Source organism: Paramormyrops kingsleyae, chromosome 17 (assembly GCF_048594095.1).
Source record: "Paramormyrops kingsleyae isolate MSU_618 chromosome 17, PKINGS_0.4, whole genome shotgun sequence".
Lineage (NCBI taxonomy): Eukaryota > Metazoa > Chordata > Actinopteri > Osteoglossiformes > Mormyridae > Paramormyrops > Paramormyrops kingsleyae.
This window is the reverse complement of record NC_132813.1, coordinates 4,759,863-4,778,195: the sequence shown is the minus strand read 5'-3', so window position 1 is coordinate 4,778,195 and position 18,333 is coordinate 4,759,863. Positions and strand designations below refer to the sequence as shown.

General features: G+C 48.2%; 1 protein-coding gene across 4 annotated transcripts in view; it reads right to left on the bottom strand.

The window, feature by feature from the left end:
• Positions 1-16,020, bottom strand: part of LOC111849333 (protein C-ets-1) — a 38,357-nt gene extending 22,337 nt beyond the window's left edge. For 2 of the 4 annotated variants that reach the window (XM_023822121.2, XM_023822132.2), the window contains exons 1-4: positions 15,872-16,020; positions 14,175-14,251; positions 9,714-9,873; positions 9,304-9,429 (exon numbers count right to left, since the gene is read on the bottom strand). In XM_023822121.2, the coding sequence (XP_023677889.1) occupies positions 9,304-9,429; positions 9,714-9,873; positions 14,175-14,243 (355 nt within the window). In that variant the 5' untranslated portion in view covers positions 14,244-14,251; positions 15,872-16,020. Of the gene's footprint in view, positions 1-1,309; positions 1,804-9,303; positions 9,430-9,713; positions 9,874-14,174; positions 14,252-15,871 lie in introns of those variants that run through there. The other 2 variants (XM_023822141.2, XM_023822149.2) reach the window with 2 other exon arrangements.
• Between the last annotated feature and the right edge of the window lie 2,313 nt (positions 16,021-18,333).

Here is an 18,333-nt window from a genome sequence, read left to right as displayed (position 1 = left end):
AGGCAAAACTGTCTAGAACTGAAAGGGTTACAATAAGTAAATAAATAAGGATTTGACTGTGGGCAAACCCATCTTAGCCCACTGACCTGAGGCAGCATTGGTCACGCTTACGCTAGCCGAACAGGGCCAGTCGCTAACCGCTGCCCCCTCCTGCCCGCACTTGAGTGGGTGGGGAGGAACTTGGACCCAAAGTTGCACACTCATCGGCCCGTTTAGACCCTGGTTACCCATAGAGATACCAGCCCAAACCTTATAAATGGCAAGACAGAATACTGATGAAACTGCCCCCCCCATACACACACTTTGTTATTACTCCTGTCTGTAGAAAGGGAGGGCCGGCCAGCCAAACCGCCCCCCACTCGTCTCATATTCGAAATCACACATTCCCTTCATAAAGGTATCGATCACATTTACACTGCGGCCCACCTGAGCTGAGGTCGAAATACTCCACATCTCAACCCACTGTTGGAAGACACAACCAATTACGCCCTAAGGGCCAACCTATGGTTAAACGGCCGTCAGCGGCAGCCTGCCTAGTGCAATCAGATGCACTCTTCCTCCCTGGCTGCCAAGTGCATGCACTAGAAGACCACTATGGCGAGACAATCCACATTGTTTTCTTTCAGCACCGTTGAAAAGGAGAGCTTGTCTTACACATCTGTCCGATAAGCGGGGCTGAGCCGCTCTTATAGCCACAGCTGCGCGTCAGAAGTTACCTGACTTCGGCAAACTCATGTCAAAGTCGGCATTTATGCTTGACGAGCAAATAAATACAGCGTTTTATACAGTTCATTCTGGAATCGAGGAAAAAGGAAAAAAGAACACAAATATTTTCAAATTACAATGAAAGCAATTACATTATTTGAAATAAACCAATACAGCACATAATAAAATCCGTGCAAGAGTGCAATCCGGCATATTTGCAGGATTATAAATATGCTGACGTCTGTGCATTTTTTCACTTTGTTACAAATGTACACAGTAAAAACAGCAAACCGTCCATAGCGACGCCCGGGCCGCTTATTCCCGTCCGTCGCTCCGGGGAAGTTTCACGCCGGATGGGACGCGCGGCTCGGGACAGCAGTGGATCGGTACCGGGTCCGAGTCAAACACAGTACAAATGCCGTGCATTTCCCACGAACAAACACTAAAAACGCCACGGCCGAAATAAAAACACTGCGATGTCTTTGCAAATCCGAAAAAGCCGCTTAGTCCCCTTTAGGATTCGCATGTAAGCGAAACGAGAGAAACGAGAGTCATGTTAACGCGTTTTAATCTCCTTATTACTCATGCCATGCGTAGTACTTACCATCAACTTTTTCAGACTTTATAATAGTTAATGTCGGTTTCATATCGACAGCTGCCGTCATACTGTATGCTTAAAATGTCCTCTTTCCTTTACAGGAGTCCTGATATAATTTTTTAAAAATAAAATATGTCGTCTTCTCTTGCGATCCAGAAATAATTTATTTTTTTATGCTCTTGCTGTTGCACTCTTGTCCCGTTTCCTCCCCCCTCAGTGTCTTTTTTGCTCCCCTGGATAGCTGTAATTTCTTGCTGCAGCCCACTCTTTCGGTCTCCCTCTATCGCGCTCTCTCTCTTTCTCTTTCCCTCTCTCTTTTTTACTTACACACTCACTCATTCCCTTCCTTCCTCTGCTTCTGCCAGGGCGTTTCTGTCTGTCTCAGTAAAGAGGCTGGTCCCGTCTCTCTACATCTATGTCGTCGTAAATGGGCGGCGTTAGACGGACTTCTACGTTCATTTGCCGTGTTCCAGGTTCACTACGTCAAATAAAATGAGGAATGGGGTCATTGTTTCTGAGAACTTCTCGTACTATTTGTATTTGTTGTTAAAAGTTCAGCTGGTATTGAGGTTTTTTTTTTTTTTTTTGCGTAAAACTTGGGCAATCATTTTGAAACCCGAAGCTGTGGGCAACGTATGATGATGAAATAAATGGCTTAATTTGACGTCATGTGCATCCCAGAAACGTTTTACCTGAAGACCATACCGCACACAAATTTATTTTGTTCGTTTATGTTAGTCATGGCTTACTGGTCTATCCCATATTATCCATTTTTCTCTGTCTGAGTAGAAGATAATACACATCGTCCCGACTAGGGGGAGTCACTTAGGAGGGAGGTCAGACAGAAATGAGACAGAAGATTCATTTGACCCCCTAGCAATCTACCCTAGGCGCCTGGTTCCTCATAACCTGTACCCCATTCTCATAAACACCTCCGTGCATTTCCTGTTCATGTTGTACTGAGGTGGGAAGGTGCTGGCTAGGGGTTGGGGTGGGGCTGGATTCTGAAGTTGAGAGAGCCAGGCTGGAACGGGGTAATGCCACAACAAGGGATGGCTAACAATCAGGCTGTTCATATATCGTCGCTAGATTGAATCGATGAGTAGTCATCAGGCTCAGTAACAAAAGTCAGTTTTTAAAAAAAATCTTGGTCCTGTTTTATTTATTAATTTATTCATTCATGCATTCATTTTTATAAGGTGAATCGAATTAGGCATATGCAGCATGCTGCTCTGGTAATCGAATCGGGCCGATTGGCCCAACACAAGGAGCAGGTTCTGCCATTGTAAATTGGCAAACATTACCAGAGCAGTGTGTGTGTGGGGAGGGGTTGGATAGGAGTGGGGGAGACAGGCACTCTGACTGGCCACCTACAGACAATGCAGGCCCTAAGCAAATTAACTGTCATAGCAACAGATTGTTCTGATCACATGCCGGCTAGTTCGCCTGCCAGAAAGCAGCCGCACACCTCGGGATCTTCACTGCCGTTCGAAACAAAAACGCTTGTTTTGGGTTGGCTGCGGCTATTCGACCGCTGTTTCCGAACTTACAGTAAACGGGCCTGCCAGCGGGTTCATCCCCGTGGGCAGGGCAGTCAATACGGCGCTGAATAATACAGAACGCCTCGCTGGCCAAGCGGATCCAGTTGCATTGATCACGTATGGATTTTTCTTTTCCCACTGAAGTATCCCTGAGACGTCCATTAGCTGACCCAGGTAGCGTTACACGAGATAGACGTCACAGTCCGCGAGGATCCTCTGAGCTCTAGTGCAGCTGAGCGGCCGGGTCTTTGCATTGGGCTGTCAAGAGAAGGGGCGGGGAAGAGTGGGCGTCTGTGGGGGGGCTCACACTTCACTCCCTCCCCCTGACTCTCTCTCACTGCTCCTCTTTGTTTTACTCTTAATGAGCTCCTTGTATCTACTCTTAAAAGGAGAGCCTGAGCCCTTCTGTGCCTGGGGGGCAGCCATTAGCGCTAATAGCATTCCTGGCTGATACGGGGGCTCCCTAAGTGGTTGGCACTGTCCAGGAGACGGCTGCTCGTAACGTCTGTGGTTTACAGCGACGTTCCGCCCGGCACAACCACAGCTCCTGTTAAGCGATTAAACTTCAGCCCGCTGCCACCGCCGCTCGGAGCGCGCTCAGTAAGGGGCTTCACAGGAAACGCTCCGTTGCCACAACACAGCCCGGCGCTGCCCCGCCCACAAAAGCAGCGCTGGCCAATAAACGAGCAGGGAGACCAGGGCGGCCGTTGGAATCTCGAAAGTCACAATTCGAAACGGTCCGTGTTTATAACAGCATTAAAAACTGGACATAAGATTACCAGACTGATCAGACTAGGTGTGTGACTACAAATGCCTGTGTTAACTACGCAATCCAGAGTCGTTTAAAAACCATAAATGCTAAATCTCTTAGTAGTCTGTGAAAGTACATGATTCATAATAGCAATATCCATTTATGTGAATTTACTGTGGATGGTGAGAAAAGTGTGTAAAGGCAAATGGTCTTCCAAATCCCATCTCCTAGCCTCCAGATCCAGGAACGCTGGCTTATTTTAAAATTCATTCATAAATTTGGACTCGAGAGAGGCCTTAACTAAATTTCTTGGAACAAATTCTTTGCCCAGTTACAGACCATACATAACTCTGGGCTGTCATACTTCTCTGACAAAATATAAACTTCTCTCTTGGCAAAGATGATCAGGGCTTTTTTGTTAACCTCGGAGTGCTCTGTGAAAATGTTCCCCTATAGTGTGGGAATGGGATTGATGTAAAAAACATGTTGGTGAACGAAGCAGCGTTACCGCAGCTGACTCGACTCAGGGATACCGGGATGAAGTGCTCAGCAGCAGCACAGATGCACGCTCCCCAGCCAGACCCCCCCCCCCCCCCCCCTTATCACCTGCGGACCACCAGTCCCAAGACTGAGGTCTTCTAGCCCCCCCACAAAGCTGAAGGTTCATTTAGCGACCTGACAAAGCAGCTTCCTGTTGAAGTCCTAAGTGCTGCCAGATTATGCAAAACAAACATCAATAACCAGATCAAACTGATGCTACTGTCTGCTAAGCTAGCAAAGCTAGCTATCGTTAGCATTGCGGATAACATGTGGTACACAGCATATGCTCTCGGTACCCTGATATTTTTAGAGCTGCTGTGAAGTTCTGATGAGTTCTTTTGATAGCTACTACTGGTTCAAATTTGACAAGTTATCTTTTTAGAATTAATTTATATCCCGTTGACCCGGTTTAAGTTTAGCACAGTCGCTTGACTTTATTGATGTGGATAATGACCTCACCAAATAGGCCGTGATGGTCATATAGTTTATTTAATTTTGCCTCAGCTTAATATTTTCCTTTTAGGATGTGAGAATATGTTTGCACTTTCTTCCCTGGCTTCCACACTCGAGTGTGATGGCCTGCAGTCGACCATGAAATAGCTCCTGGGGATGGGTCATCCGCCAAGTAGATCGCATTAGTCACAGAAGGCATTTATTCTCCTGTTAGCGCCTGCACTTTGCATCAATAGCATCGGGGTCTCATTCAGATCTCCTAAGACCTTAATTCCCGCAGTAACCCAAATAACTCTGTCTGCCACATCTGGAATTAGCTGCTGTGGCAAAAAAATCCAATCGCCGTGGGGTCAATCCCCAGACTTGCTTGTAGTTAGGGCCTCGGGGGCAGAGGGGGGCATTCCTTGCCAGGCTCTGTGTTAGTACTGATGCTTCTTGGAGTTACTGATCGGTTGCCCCTCCTTCACCCCCCCCATCGGAACCCCTGCCCGAGTCTGACAATGTACCTCTTGTGGAACCACGGCTAATCCTGCCGGCTGGGGGTGACATCATGTCCCCGTGTCTGTGGAGGTCCCCACCCCCCCCCACCAACACCACCCCAAAGATCACAGGACACCAGTGGAGACCCCAGCGGACAAAGACAGAGAGGGCGGGTAGGCGGGCGGGGGGGGGGGGGACGAGGGTGTCAAACAAAGAGCTGGCTCTTTCCAAACAATTAGCCGCGCTAAAAGGACATCACTCCACTCCATTAGCACCACCACGCGCCGCCCGTCGCTCCTTTGTGCGGCTAATTCAATTAGCCCCCTGCCTCTTGGATCTGGCCCATGCCCCTGTCACCCATTCCTACCCCTCCACGTTCCCCCCCAGCCTGCGTTCGCATCCCAGGCCAGACAGAAGTTGCTCCTCCGGCGGTCGCATTTCCCTTTCTCCATAACGCCTCGGCCCGTCCGCGACGCTCCTCCGGAAAGACCTCCGGACTGGGCTTCAAGGCTGCCCCGTTTATTTCCGCTGACTTCATGTAGATGCTGACAGGGGTGTCGCTAGAGGTTTTGGGCCCCACAAAAGCATATTATATTAGAAACAACCAGTAATTTTAAGTAAAGCATTTATTTAAAGTAGTAAGTTGAAACCCAAATTATAGTTCTAAAAGAGCTGCTCTGAGTTTAAAAGTTCATAGAAAAGCGGTCATAGTGGCTGCTTTTTACTTAGTAACACCTTTGCAAAAACATAAAAAACCAAACATTTGTGTTACATATCCCTTTGGGAGCCAGTGACTATGGTTGCTACTAAAAGCAAAACGGCAAGAACAGAACTGAATGAGTCAGTAGAAAGACCACGTCCTTGCAGAAGATATGTGCAGAATTTGCCTGTCATTGGAAATGCAAACACTTCAGACTTGTCACTACATATGAGGTCACTGGGGTCACAAGCTTGGTTAACTTGGTTAACCTATTAGATATTTTGTTACTAGTTGTCTAAGAAATAACCTGGTTACAGGCTTGTAACTAGAGGACAATTTTTGGGCCTATGGGCACAGGTCACATGACAAACTAGGTATGACTAACCAGTCCCAGAAGACATTGTGCACAATATGAAGGGGTAATCTTAGATGTCATGGGGGGGGCAGAAAACATAGGAAGAAAATACAGAGTCATCAAAAAAGCAAGACGGGTAAATTTGGATTATAATGTTTGGAGGAAGTTAACCAAGCTTGTGACCCCAGTGACCTCATATGTAGTGACAAGTCTGAAGTGTTTGCATTAAGTGCCAGCCTTGCATATTGACTGGCGTATAGAACAGTGTGACCTGCATGCTGCTTTCCCGAGCAGATAGCAAATGCCTGTCACCAGTGAACAAAGAACAACGGTGAACGCTGTCGCGACTGCACCGTCTTTATAAATCCTTTACGACATCTGAAGCGTGTGACCTTGGGACTGCTGCTGTGTGGCAAACATGACATGGGGACGTGGCCAGGGAGGATGGGTTTATTGGTCTGGGCGGTGATAGGATTAACACGTACAAGAGAAAAGAAAATCTTTTGGGAAGGAAGAAACAGAGTAGACACAGTAACTTGCATGTAATGTGGGGAACCAGTTACAGTGAGAACCAATCAGCATGTGGAACTCTGGTCACATGCCTGAGCCAGTCATAGGCCACGCCCCTTCCACAGTAACCTTGGCTAACTGAGCAGCAGAGAGTCTTTGATAGACAGAGGCTAACGCACAGGCTGACATGTACGGGGGGGGGTCGCGTGTACATACAGCTCCCTTCCCCTCACTGGCGCTCACAGAGGGCAGCGAGGACCCCCCCCCCCCCATTTTTTTTCCTCTCTCCTCCTGTTTTGTTTTAAGGGGGAAGTGTGCGACCGGCTGATTAGCATCGCTGCTTCCTCCTTTCCCATAACCTCCAGACCCCCACGGGCCGCCTGTTTACTTTCATAAATAAAAAATGGGACCACGTCCGTGAGGACGTGCCCCTTGTCAGTGGCGACCCCCCCATCCACCCTCCCATGGCCGCCCTACTGCTTACCCCCCCCCTCGCCCGCCCTCTCCCCCTCACTGTCCAGCTGTCAAATCACATCAGATAGGACATAGCCCCCCAGCCCTTACATACGGTGGCCCTTGACCAAGTGCGTGTGGAACAGCGCTGTGTGTGTGTGTGTGTGTGTTTGTGTGTGTGAGCGTTCGCATTAGTACATCAGGTTTGTGAAGCATCGACCCACCACAGACTCAGCGACAGCTTTGAGGGGGGGGGGGGCGGTATTTACAGCTAGTCGGGGCAACGAGAAAGGGGTCGGGGAGCATGTGACCAGCAAGGAACGGGACCCGTAAACCAAACCACACCTTCAGACAGGCCTCAAGTTCCCCCCCAACGTGAGGCAGCTGGAGGCAAACCCAGAACCAGGCAGGTCATCCAGGACTTACGGGCCGTATCTACACCGGCTCGGTCAGCTTGTCAGCCGCTAGCTCTCCAGAGCACGCACCTGTACCGACACGAAACCCGTAGGTCCTGATTTTCAGCAAAATAGGAGACATAGGTAGGTTCACACTCCGGGGCTCGGGCGATGTGGCAAGGCGCTCCGCGTTGAGCGTGATAAACTGCCCGTCCCAGACAGGGGCCACGAGCCAAGAGCCACTTAGCAGTACCTGGTGGTGGAATATAGGCGTCCAATTTAGTGCCTGACAGAAAATAAACTAACCAGTCTGGGGGCTACTGAGGAGAATGGAAGACGGACATGCGTAAAGCAGGACGTGACACCTGGGTGGGGGGCCTAGGTGGGCGGGCAAAACGGCAAATGTGGCCTTGAAGGAAAGTGCATAGTACACATTCTAGAGACAAGGTGTACTACTGAAACAGACCTTCAATTATTTGAATGCTTAATTGTTTTCATTCTTCTCATTGACGTGATTTCATAGCTTTCAACCTTAAACAATGGGGGTGACCTGGAAAGGAGGTCGCCCTTGACGCTTAACAGGCTAAACAAACCATCGTAAGAGATGTGTGGGGCGATGTGCAAGCGATCAACTTAAAAAGGCGTCACTCGTCTGACACGGGAGGTAGGATGGTTCGGTTTAACCTTTGGTAGATATTTGCCGATTCAGTTAGGCTGAAAGTAAGGGCGGGAAATTCCAGCGATGCCAATTTGCCCGGTGCTAATTGAAAACACCTCGTCCCGCGTGAGGGACGTCCACAGCCGAGGCCGTCTCTGCCAAATGCCCGAAGCGGCACCCGCCAGGGACTCGACACGTGTCTGAGGCAGCAGGCATTGGCAGAAGCGGAGCGACATGGTCCGGGCCGGGTCCCAGGGGTGCGGGAGGCTTGGGAACGGGAACGCAGGCCGAACGCCCTCGCGTCCACCCCAGGAGTTGAAGGAAGAAAGCTGGTGCCCCTGGGAGTACCCCCCCCCCCACGGGCCATGTGACCTTCTCCCCCTGTATAAATCACCCTCTAAACAAGAGAGCCCAGAGTCGCGCTGAGGCAACACATGGGGAAGAATGTTCCAGTTAAAAATAAACTGGGAAAAGAAAAAAAAAAGGAAAAGAAAGAGCAAAAATGCAGAGCACGCTGTCGTCCCGGGTGGAAAGTCTGAGACATCTGGGAAAGGCATCGCACCCGGTGCAGCGTCGCCTGCCCCCGCTTCAAGGGAGGGGCGCTTGTGCATGCGTGCGTGTATGTGCGTGCGTGTGAAAGAGAGAGCGTGTCCTTACTGCACGGGCTTGTGTCTGTGTGTCTCTCATGCATGAGCCCATTTTTGTGTGTGTGTGTGTGTGTGTGTGGTGGGGGGAGGGGGTCATACATATTACATTTTGGGGACCAAATGTCCCCTCAATGTGTTAAAAACCTGTTATCTTGAAATAGCAGCGACCACCTTTTCAGTCCCCACAAGGGGAAACTCAATCTTAGAAAAGTCTGTGAATGCAATCAAAAGACAAAAAATGCCTGACCTTGTATTTTGTTTGGTTACTTATGGTTAAATTTAAGGCTTATAAGGGGTTAAGGTTGTCATTGTTGGGAGTATGGTTTTTCTCATAGACATGAATGGAGAGTCCCCACAAAGATATGAATACAAACATGTGTGTGTGTGTGTGTGTGTGTGTGTGTGTGTGTGTGTGTGTGCCCAGCCCTCACCCTTTGTTTTAGCCTTAAGTGTCACCTAACAATCTAACGGCTGGAAAGGTTTGTCACTCGATTCCCATACTTGGCGCTTGGTGTACCTCTTGGCCTGATATGACCTTCATCCACCCATCCATCCATCCACATATCCGTCCATCCATCCATCCATTTTCTGTAACCGCTTATCCAATTCAGGGTCTCTGAGGGTCTGGGGCGTATCCCGGAGGCTACGGGTGCAAGGCAGGGAACAACCCAGGATGGGACGCCAACTCATCGCTGCATGACCTTTGTGTCCAGCACTTTTAAATGGTGTGTCCCCCCCCCACCCCCGCCAGTCTGTCACAGTCCCGACCCACGCCTGAGAAATCAATGGCTGTTGTCCTATGGTTCTAAAGTTAAAATGACATTTGAAAACTGTACCAGGTGAACGTAACAGATCACATGGTTAAATGACCCCCCCCACAACGCACCAAGCTTGGATCCCCCCCTGCCTCCAACGCCAGCCCGTTACCTGTAGAGCAGAAGTCGTGTCCGTTGGGCACTTCCTGTAGTGTCACTTCCTGTAGTGTCACTTCCTGTGGGTAGGCGGGCCGCAGGGGGTGGTACTGCTGCGGGTGACAGGCGCCAATCATGGGGCCTTGCTGTCCCAGGTCTGCTCCTCCGCTCTGCCTCTGCAAAGGCCGCGGAGCAGCAGTCATGAAGGGTGACAGCCACGTGATGTTTTCACATTTTAAAGAAGCATTATCGGTCAAACTGGCACTGCGTCCAACATGTACCCAGTCTGCTATATACTGCATGGTATAGGCTCTGCCCCCCCAAACCCTGACCAGCATATGCAGTTAGAATATGGAAGGATCATTGGACAAATATTCTTGGAATTTCAAAATATTTACATATATATGTATGTACTTTTAAAAAAATGTGCATATTTAAAGGTCTCTTTAGGGCAATCACATTTCCCAGCGGAGACTGAACTGGCTACGCACCATTAATTTATACGTATGACAAGCTACACAACTCTTTATTAATAATGAAGAGGGAGAGAAAGACTGGGTCTCTCTTGCCAGGAGGCCTGCACGCACTCATCACCCATTGGCCCGTGCGGAGAAAGACCCTCCCCACCAGCGAATGCGGGCCTCCTCGCCTGGATCCCAGCTGAATCCCCACTCAGTGGAGCGAAGCCAATTTATTGCCGTTTACGTGCACGGAAAGGCCTCCAAAGGCAACTAACACCACCACAGTGCAGACATATCGTTTTCTATTACGTTCCCAAGTACACGCTACAACTGACTTATGTGAGCTTCCTAAGGACAACTCTGCAAATATATCCAAGGCAATAAGCATGATGCAAGATACAGTGCGTGTCAAAATGAAAGTTAGCAGGTAAAACCATGATTAATGAATGTAAATGTTCTTGCCCTATCGGGAAACAATGAGATGGGTTTTACTTTACAATCGAACCCTGTTTCCCATAATTCCTCATGACTAACCTATGTAATATAACACACTCTCTTCATCTCGCTGTCAAACTCTCTGTTGCAGCTGACAAACAACAATTCACAAGCAAGTCAAGATAATTCTGGGGAAAATACACTTGTGTCATTGATTAAAAACAGACTTTGTTTTGAGAGTAACAATTAATTGGGTTACGGATTATGCCGATTAGAGGCCTCTCATGCAACACTGTGCGTCAGCAAGACAACTTCTGTATGTGTTTCACCGTGAAACTGAGGCCGCGGCAACATTCTTGGTGTATGGAAATCGGGGAAATATCACACTGTTGAAGAAAATGTCGAAGCTGCCTCTCCTTACATCTCTGAAATGCAAATATGTAAACACTGGGCTGACGTTTTGGGGGGTGAGGAGGCGTGTCCAAACAGCAACACGTGTGACATCTGCAGGTGACACTGAGGACACTGCAAGCAGACGTCCCAGGTCATATTTCATTTATCAGACTGGCATCAAAAGATCAACCGCACGTTACATCCAACCACACACCCATACATCTTCCAAATGCTTATCTTGAACAGGGATATAATAACAACATTATTATTATTATTATTATTATTATTATTATTATTATTATTATTATTATTATTATTGGCCAACACTTTTATAAAAAAAAAAAAACTAAAATTAAACTTAAATTAAAATTTCACTAAAATTATTCAGAACTACCATATTAAAATGGTGATTATTGTAAGTCACGCGACAAAAGAATGAATGAATGATCAAATGAATGAATGAACGAATGAATGAACAGAAAAGTTCCTGGTGATGAATTTGACTTCTAAGAATAGGTCTGCTGCTATACGCAGGCTGGGAAAATCATACTCAGATAAGAAGACTTTTTACGAGCTGTCTGTCCTGAATGAGGATAAAAGGAGTGAGACACAGGCCGTTTTAGCATCTGTTAATGCCAATGGCGGCGGTCCGGCCTTCCCGCTGTGCAGTGGCTGTGCAGTGGCTGTGCAGTGGCTGTGCAGTGGCTGGCCGGATGTCCCCTGGTGGAGACAGAAGCCAAGCAGCTACACGGCGTCCTGCTGCCATCTGTCTCCAGACCCCGTTAAGGTCAGGCTGCCCTGCGTCTGGGGGACACGCTGATAGGGCCACCTGTTACAGTGAAGCTGGGGTTATTATCAGCAGTGAAGCTGGGGTTATTATCAGCAGTGAAGCTGGGGTTATCAGCAGTGAAGCTGGGGTTATCAGCAGTGAAGCTGGGGTTATCAGCGGCTTGTCAGCCTTCTAGGACCTGTTAACGTGGCAGGGATCCGCCGCTTATCTATGCGCCCGTGTCAGCTCACAGGCTGGTGCTGTGCCTGTTCTGGGGGGCAGGGGGGTGGGGGGTACAGTGGACAGGGGTAGGGCTTAGCCTGATAGATCCTAAGCCAGGTACAGTCTCTCTACTGTCCATTTCCTTTGTTCAATTCTCATGCCAGAAATCATACGGCTGTACTATGCAGTTATCTTTGATCTGCCTCGCTGGAGCTCTGCGGACTGAAGTGCGTCACATGACACGGCCGGAGCTGTCAGCGTCTCATTGGCCACGGTGACCGTCACCCAGACTTGAGCACTTGTGGCGCACAGATTACTAGACTACGACGACCACCTTCCTTTTAAGATCATTATCTTAAAAGAGATCAAACTCTATCTCTAAGTGCAGTTCAGCTACGTCCCTGCAAGCAGAACAAAGAAATCACTCCATTTCTCATTTATTAAGTAATTTCGTGTCACCAGAATGGAAAAATTGGAGCTTTGGCTGCTTGTGTTTCAGTCCTGATTTGTTGTGTATAGGGTGCATGTGGACGGGAAACACAACATTATCCCCTAACTCAATTCATGTAAATGTAGAGGGGAAGAGGTCCCACGCTCACCTTCTGACCAGGCTAGTCACGTATACAGTAATCTCCATATTAAAGGCACTGAAAGGTGCCCAGCCAATTATGTGTACCAGGGTGTGATTCAGAGCAGTTTCTATGGCAATTAGCATGTGACCTCCCCTCACATATGTAATGGGCCTGCATTCTGCATACAAATGAAAACATTTCTGCAGAGCCGTGTTCTGCCGCATCTCCGATGCAAATCGCGCCGCTCGCCGCTGCTGTAATCACCAGACCTCTCCTTGTTACCTCGCAGCCTTCTTATTTTGTTGTTTGTGCATTTGAACTCCTTACCTTTCTGACCCCTAAAAGAACAAGTTTTTTTTTTTTCCCCCCAGCACAGACCTAATGTAACTTTCCAGTGATCAGGATGCAGTCCTCTGCTAATATTATTTGAATGGTTTGTGGTTTGGTTTGTAGCTGGGAGAACTGTTGCCTCACACTACCTGGGTTGTGGGTTCAAATCCCACCTCTGTGCAGCATGTCTACAGCTCACATGGTTGCCCCCTCTTGCGTGGGTTTTCTCTGGGGACTCACAAAGACCAAAGACTTGCATGTACGTTAACTAGTGACTCTAAATTGCCCCTAGTGAATGTGTGTGCCCAATGATAGACTGGCATCCCGTCCAGGGTGTGCCCCAGCCTTCTACACAGTGCTGCCTGGGATAGAGCCCAGGTCCTCCCCCATGATGGCTGAATTTCTCATGTCAGCTAGATTTGATTCTGATGTTCCTAAAGATTTATTTCATTAATACTTTGGTCTGACTCCTGGATTAAGTTTTCACCAAGAAACAATCCATCCAATGTAACAGTGACAGACTAGATCAGGCAGGACACGCATCACAGCGGTTTGATCCTGAATTACCATCTTTCAGTCTGCTATTCTCTGTCCCAGAGACCCCATGAGCTCTTTCCCGCTTAATCATTATCGCCTCTTGATGGTCAAACTACAGCTGGGGATATATATCTAAATATGTAGCAAACACTGGTGTTGCAGAATTTTTATGTCCTACGCAAAATAAACTCACAAATACACTTTAATGATCGAGTTCTTAAGGATCCTCAAAGACTGACCAGTTTAAGTTAAGGACGACCCCACTCTAACCCAGCATGTTTTATCACATCCAGATGGGGATTAACACCCTGTTCCAGCACACAGGTTTTCCTCCTCACATGGAGACCGGGAACCAAACTGGGACCATACCATGAAGGTCCAGCACCACCACCTACTGCCTGCTCTGAAGACTCCTAACCAGTGGATTTTGCTATTTAATCACATTTGGTGTCTTTCCCAATGTTCAGACACTCCCTAAAATAAGATTCCTCAGTGAAAGTCTCCCACAGCTGCTCGCTGACTTCTTTTGCATAAGTAGAGTTTGATGACTGTTCAATCGTACGGCAGGCGCTGAGTTTTTCAGGAAGGACCCGCAACAGAGGAACCCTCAGCTCAGAAGAGGGGAAAACACACTCAGAGTTCAGAAGATGTCCAGTGGGGCGTGTTGGTGCCGTCTAACATCTGCACACACGCGCAGGAGCTAAACAGAGGTGATTTACAGTGTTATTGGGGGGTTAGGGTTAGGGCGGGGGTCTTACCGTCAAGGCCAAGCGGTCACAGGGGTTAGCGGCAGGGTAGACGGAAACCGGATCCACGTAGTAACTCATTCTGTGGTCTGTCAGGCGCGGGGAGACATAAGAGCACTACATGAAGTGGCAGACAGACTCCTATTAATCAGAGCTGTTTATTCCGAGGGCTTTCGGCTTGCTTAACAGAAATGTAACACTGAGTACAATAACCTGCTTCAGCATCCATCCAACTGAAGGCCAGGGATCATGCACTTCTTGGACAAACAAAACCGCACAAGGCTTGTCACTGCACCCTTAAAAACAAGAACTTTATTCCTGGTAGAGGCATGCCGCCGATGTGCGACCAAGCACAATATGACTACCAGTTATCTTATGAATCAACACTGATTCATAAGTTTATATAATAATAATAACTGTATTATTATTATTATTATTATTATTATTATTATTGTTATTAATATTATTACTACTACTACTACTACTACTACTACTACTGATAATAATTTATGTTGCTATTAATATCAGTAGTAGTAGCAGTCGTTACTTCTTAACTGTCTTTGTGGCAAGATAATGTCAAGTAGCAGTAGATTCCATTTACGCGCGGATACTGTAAAGACAATATACGCATTCATATTTAAATGAACCATCGGGAGGAATAGACTTAAATAGCATTTAATCGATTGGTGCAACATATTTCCATAAGGAGGGAAATGCGAGTGATTTTCCTTGAAATGAAAGGTCGCCCCAGCCTATTTGTATATTCACTGAATAAAAGTGTCGCACAGCTTTTCTGCCCCCCATCGCACCCACCCAGGCAGCTAAGGCACAGCGACGTGTCACAGGGACACTGATTTATCTTTGTGTACAGGCAGCCGAATACAGCACGAAAGCTGGATGACTGAGTGCCGCCGGAGGGGGAGGCTGCACAGGTATTTACGGGTCCGCTACGTCTCGGCCCCCTGGGAGGGCGGCACAGCCTAAACCGTTTAGTAAACTTGGTGGTTTACACGGAGGAAACATGAAGCTAGAAGAGGCCATCCGTCCTTCTCGGTTATTAAAATGACAAAATAACCAAAAACAATATTCATGAAATGTGTCAAACAGTTAAAGAATTAATCTTCCAATCATTTTTGAGTCAGGTGGTAAAGTCCCGTATGTATAAAAACTTTGTTATATTACACTATAAACATGTATTCAAACATAATTTTAAATAAAATTTATTTTACATACGCATACTTAAATTAGTTGTGCTAATTTAACCCAGAAGTCAGTTATTAGAATATAACATGCAATAATTGTTTACTATTGTAAATGGGCATGTAAATTCCACTATTTACAATGCCATTGGAGGAGTTCAACAGCATAAAACAAGTAAACAATTAGACGTTGCCATAATGAGAATCATATATTTAAGTAGATTACATCGTTTCTACACTTCAAGTTCCTAAGGAAAGTAAAATTACAGTCGGATACATGCAGTGTTCTATGTCAAGTATTAACTACAGTTAACTGGTCTAAATATTTAATTAGTCAGCCCTTGTACTCGGTATTTCAGTGGCGGACAGGAAGCGGATTTAAGGGACACTTCAAAGCGTGTTTTTTTTAGCCTGAAACACCAAACAGAAGCGTATAAACCGTAAATTTTCGGGATGCAGAAGAGTCGCATTGCGCGCTTTTTTCTTTAAAAAGCGATCGATGTAACTTACCCCAATAAAGTGGATGAACTGCTGTAAGAAGTCGCTCTCTCTGGCCGGCTGTCAGGTCTGTGAGCCGGAGCCGAGCGGGGCGCAGCTCTACCTGCCAGGCGCGGGGCGGATGGGAATATGCGCGTTTACGGGATTAGTCCCACCCTCGGCAATTACGGGGGTCCACTCAAAAACCGCTGGGCTTTCCCTCAAATTTATCCACATATAGAAAAAAACAACCTGCACGGATTCTTGTACCTTCTATAAAATATAATCTTAGCTTAAGCCGCTGAATGTTATCATTGGACCGCTTCCAAACCCCGTGCGTTTGGGGAGATCACTTGATCTGGAAGGTGCCCGAAAAGGTTGTACTTAATTAAACTGAGATTAAACCGGAATCTGTGGTACTGTGGTACGTAATAATCACTCATGCTATTGCCACAAACCAATAGATTATTCCCCTGGTTTGCTGTAATGAAACAATGACTTTGGTCTTTAGATATTTCATTGTCTTGTCATAAAAAGTGCACATGGACTTTATATTTTATTTTTGCTGCTAGTAATCTTTTTGGTGGAGTTAGAGGACATTTTAGGCGAGTTTTAAATTGAAACTGTTTAGAATTGTTACCCCTGAGGAGGTACAAATTCTAAGTTGTTAAAACCTACTTATCACTATGGAAGCCAAATATTGTTCATAATGGGAGACCCCCATAGACCCCCCCCCCCCCCCCCCCCCACCCCTGTAACACATGACGGTGTGATCTGTGTGACCCCTCACATGTTCACATGTAATGACACACCAAGTCACACATTCCAGGAAGTTGCTGACTGGACCATCACTATCCTGCGGAGTCCATAGCAGATCCATGAGGACCCATTAGTCAGGAAAATGTCCAAATAAAGACGGATGTGAAGGCAGGACAATCGGGACCCCATGAATAGATTTCCTGTGACGTTCGCTAAGAAAAAAGGATCAGAAACCGCCGTGTGAGGCCGGACTGGGGTGTTCTGGGTGGGAGTGGTCAGCACAGACACAATGGTCAAGGCCTGTTTTTCAGACCCCATGATGGGGGGGGGGGACCTGTGTGTAGCCCACGGCGTCATGGCAACAGCACTGAAAGGGCACGGAAGTCGTGCTGCGGAACCAAGATGCCCATGAATGGCGATGGATCCCGCCGCAACCACCAAGGTTAGTCATCGAGTCCCCCCCCCCCACCCCCCCCCCAATTTATTCACCAGAAAAGATGCGGGTGTGTCGTGCCGATTACGCTTTGCTGTGCTTCTGGGTCGCTCTTGCGGGAAATGAGAAGGCGGCACCCCGTGCCTTGGAGATCTACAGTTCTACAGGCCCGGTTTGTCAGGCCCGGTTCGTCAGGCCCGATCCTACAGCGAGATACGAGAGAAGGGGGAGCTTAAAAAACATGGTGTTGGATTTTTTTTCTTCTTGCTGTCGGGGGTGTTCTCTGGGTAGACCCTCGCTATCAGCACCGCTCTTGCTTCTTCTCCCGAAACACCTTGTGACACCCCCCACGCTCCCTGACCCCAGTGCAGCAGTGCCCCCCTCCCCCCCCCGAATTAAAGAACACACGGTCAAAGGTACAAGTGACGGCTCCCTCAAAGCGCCCATAGGTCCAGAAGTTAAGCCCGACGGGTGCCGAGACGATCCCAAACCCCCCCCCCCCCCCCCAGCATCTGTCCGCACTTTCCCAAGGGACTGTTTGAAGCCTGTGGGGGGGCAGCAGGGAGAGGGGATGAGATATGGGCAGGCAGAGGACTCGAGCGTTCCCGGACTGACAGGCCAAATCGAATCGAGGCGATGGATGGGATCCAGGTCCCCGCGATGCCATGGTATTGTTTCAATTAGTCGGCTACACAAGTTCAAAGGCAAGGCTCCCGCCCGCCTCTGCTTCTCACGAGGTCGCTCTCATCACTTTCCTCTTGCGATTCGCTTCTCCATCGCAGGCCGGCCCTTGCTCCCTGTCCCCCATCCCCCCATCGGGGTCGACCCACAGTCACGCTTTGTACTGAACAGGCAGCCGTGGCTGCATTAAATGCCGCTGCTTTATCGTAGAGGCTCCGTCAACGTCACGCGCCAGCATCCGCCGCTGAACGCCCCAGCGCCTCGACCGCTTCTCAGGATGCCGTGATGGATGGCCGCGGTGAATTCGACGGCACGCCCGCGCTCCACTCTCCTCTCGGCACGAAGAACGGATTTGGGCCGCGAGCCTCGCTGGACCTCGCCGGGGTCATCTTCCGGTCACCGTGCAGCCTGGGCCCATGTTGCTCTCATGCTCTGTCAGCTACATCCATCCTCGGGATGCTAACAAGTTAGCGTTCCGAACACAATGGCATTATTCTTCTTCCTTTGTTGACGTTCCGTTAAAAGTTGCCGTTTGCTCCGGGGACCGAGACCCCCAGCAGAAGCGAACAAGAGAAGGTCTGTCCGTCCGGCCGATGAGAGTACGCATCTCTAAAGGCGCTGA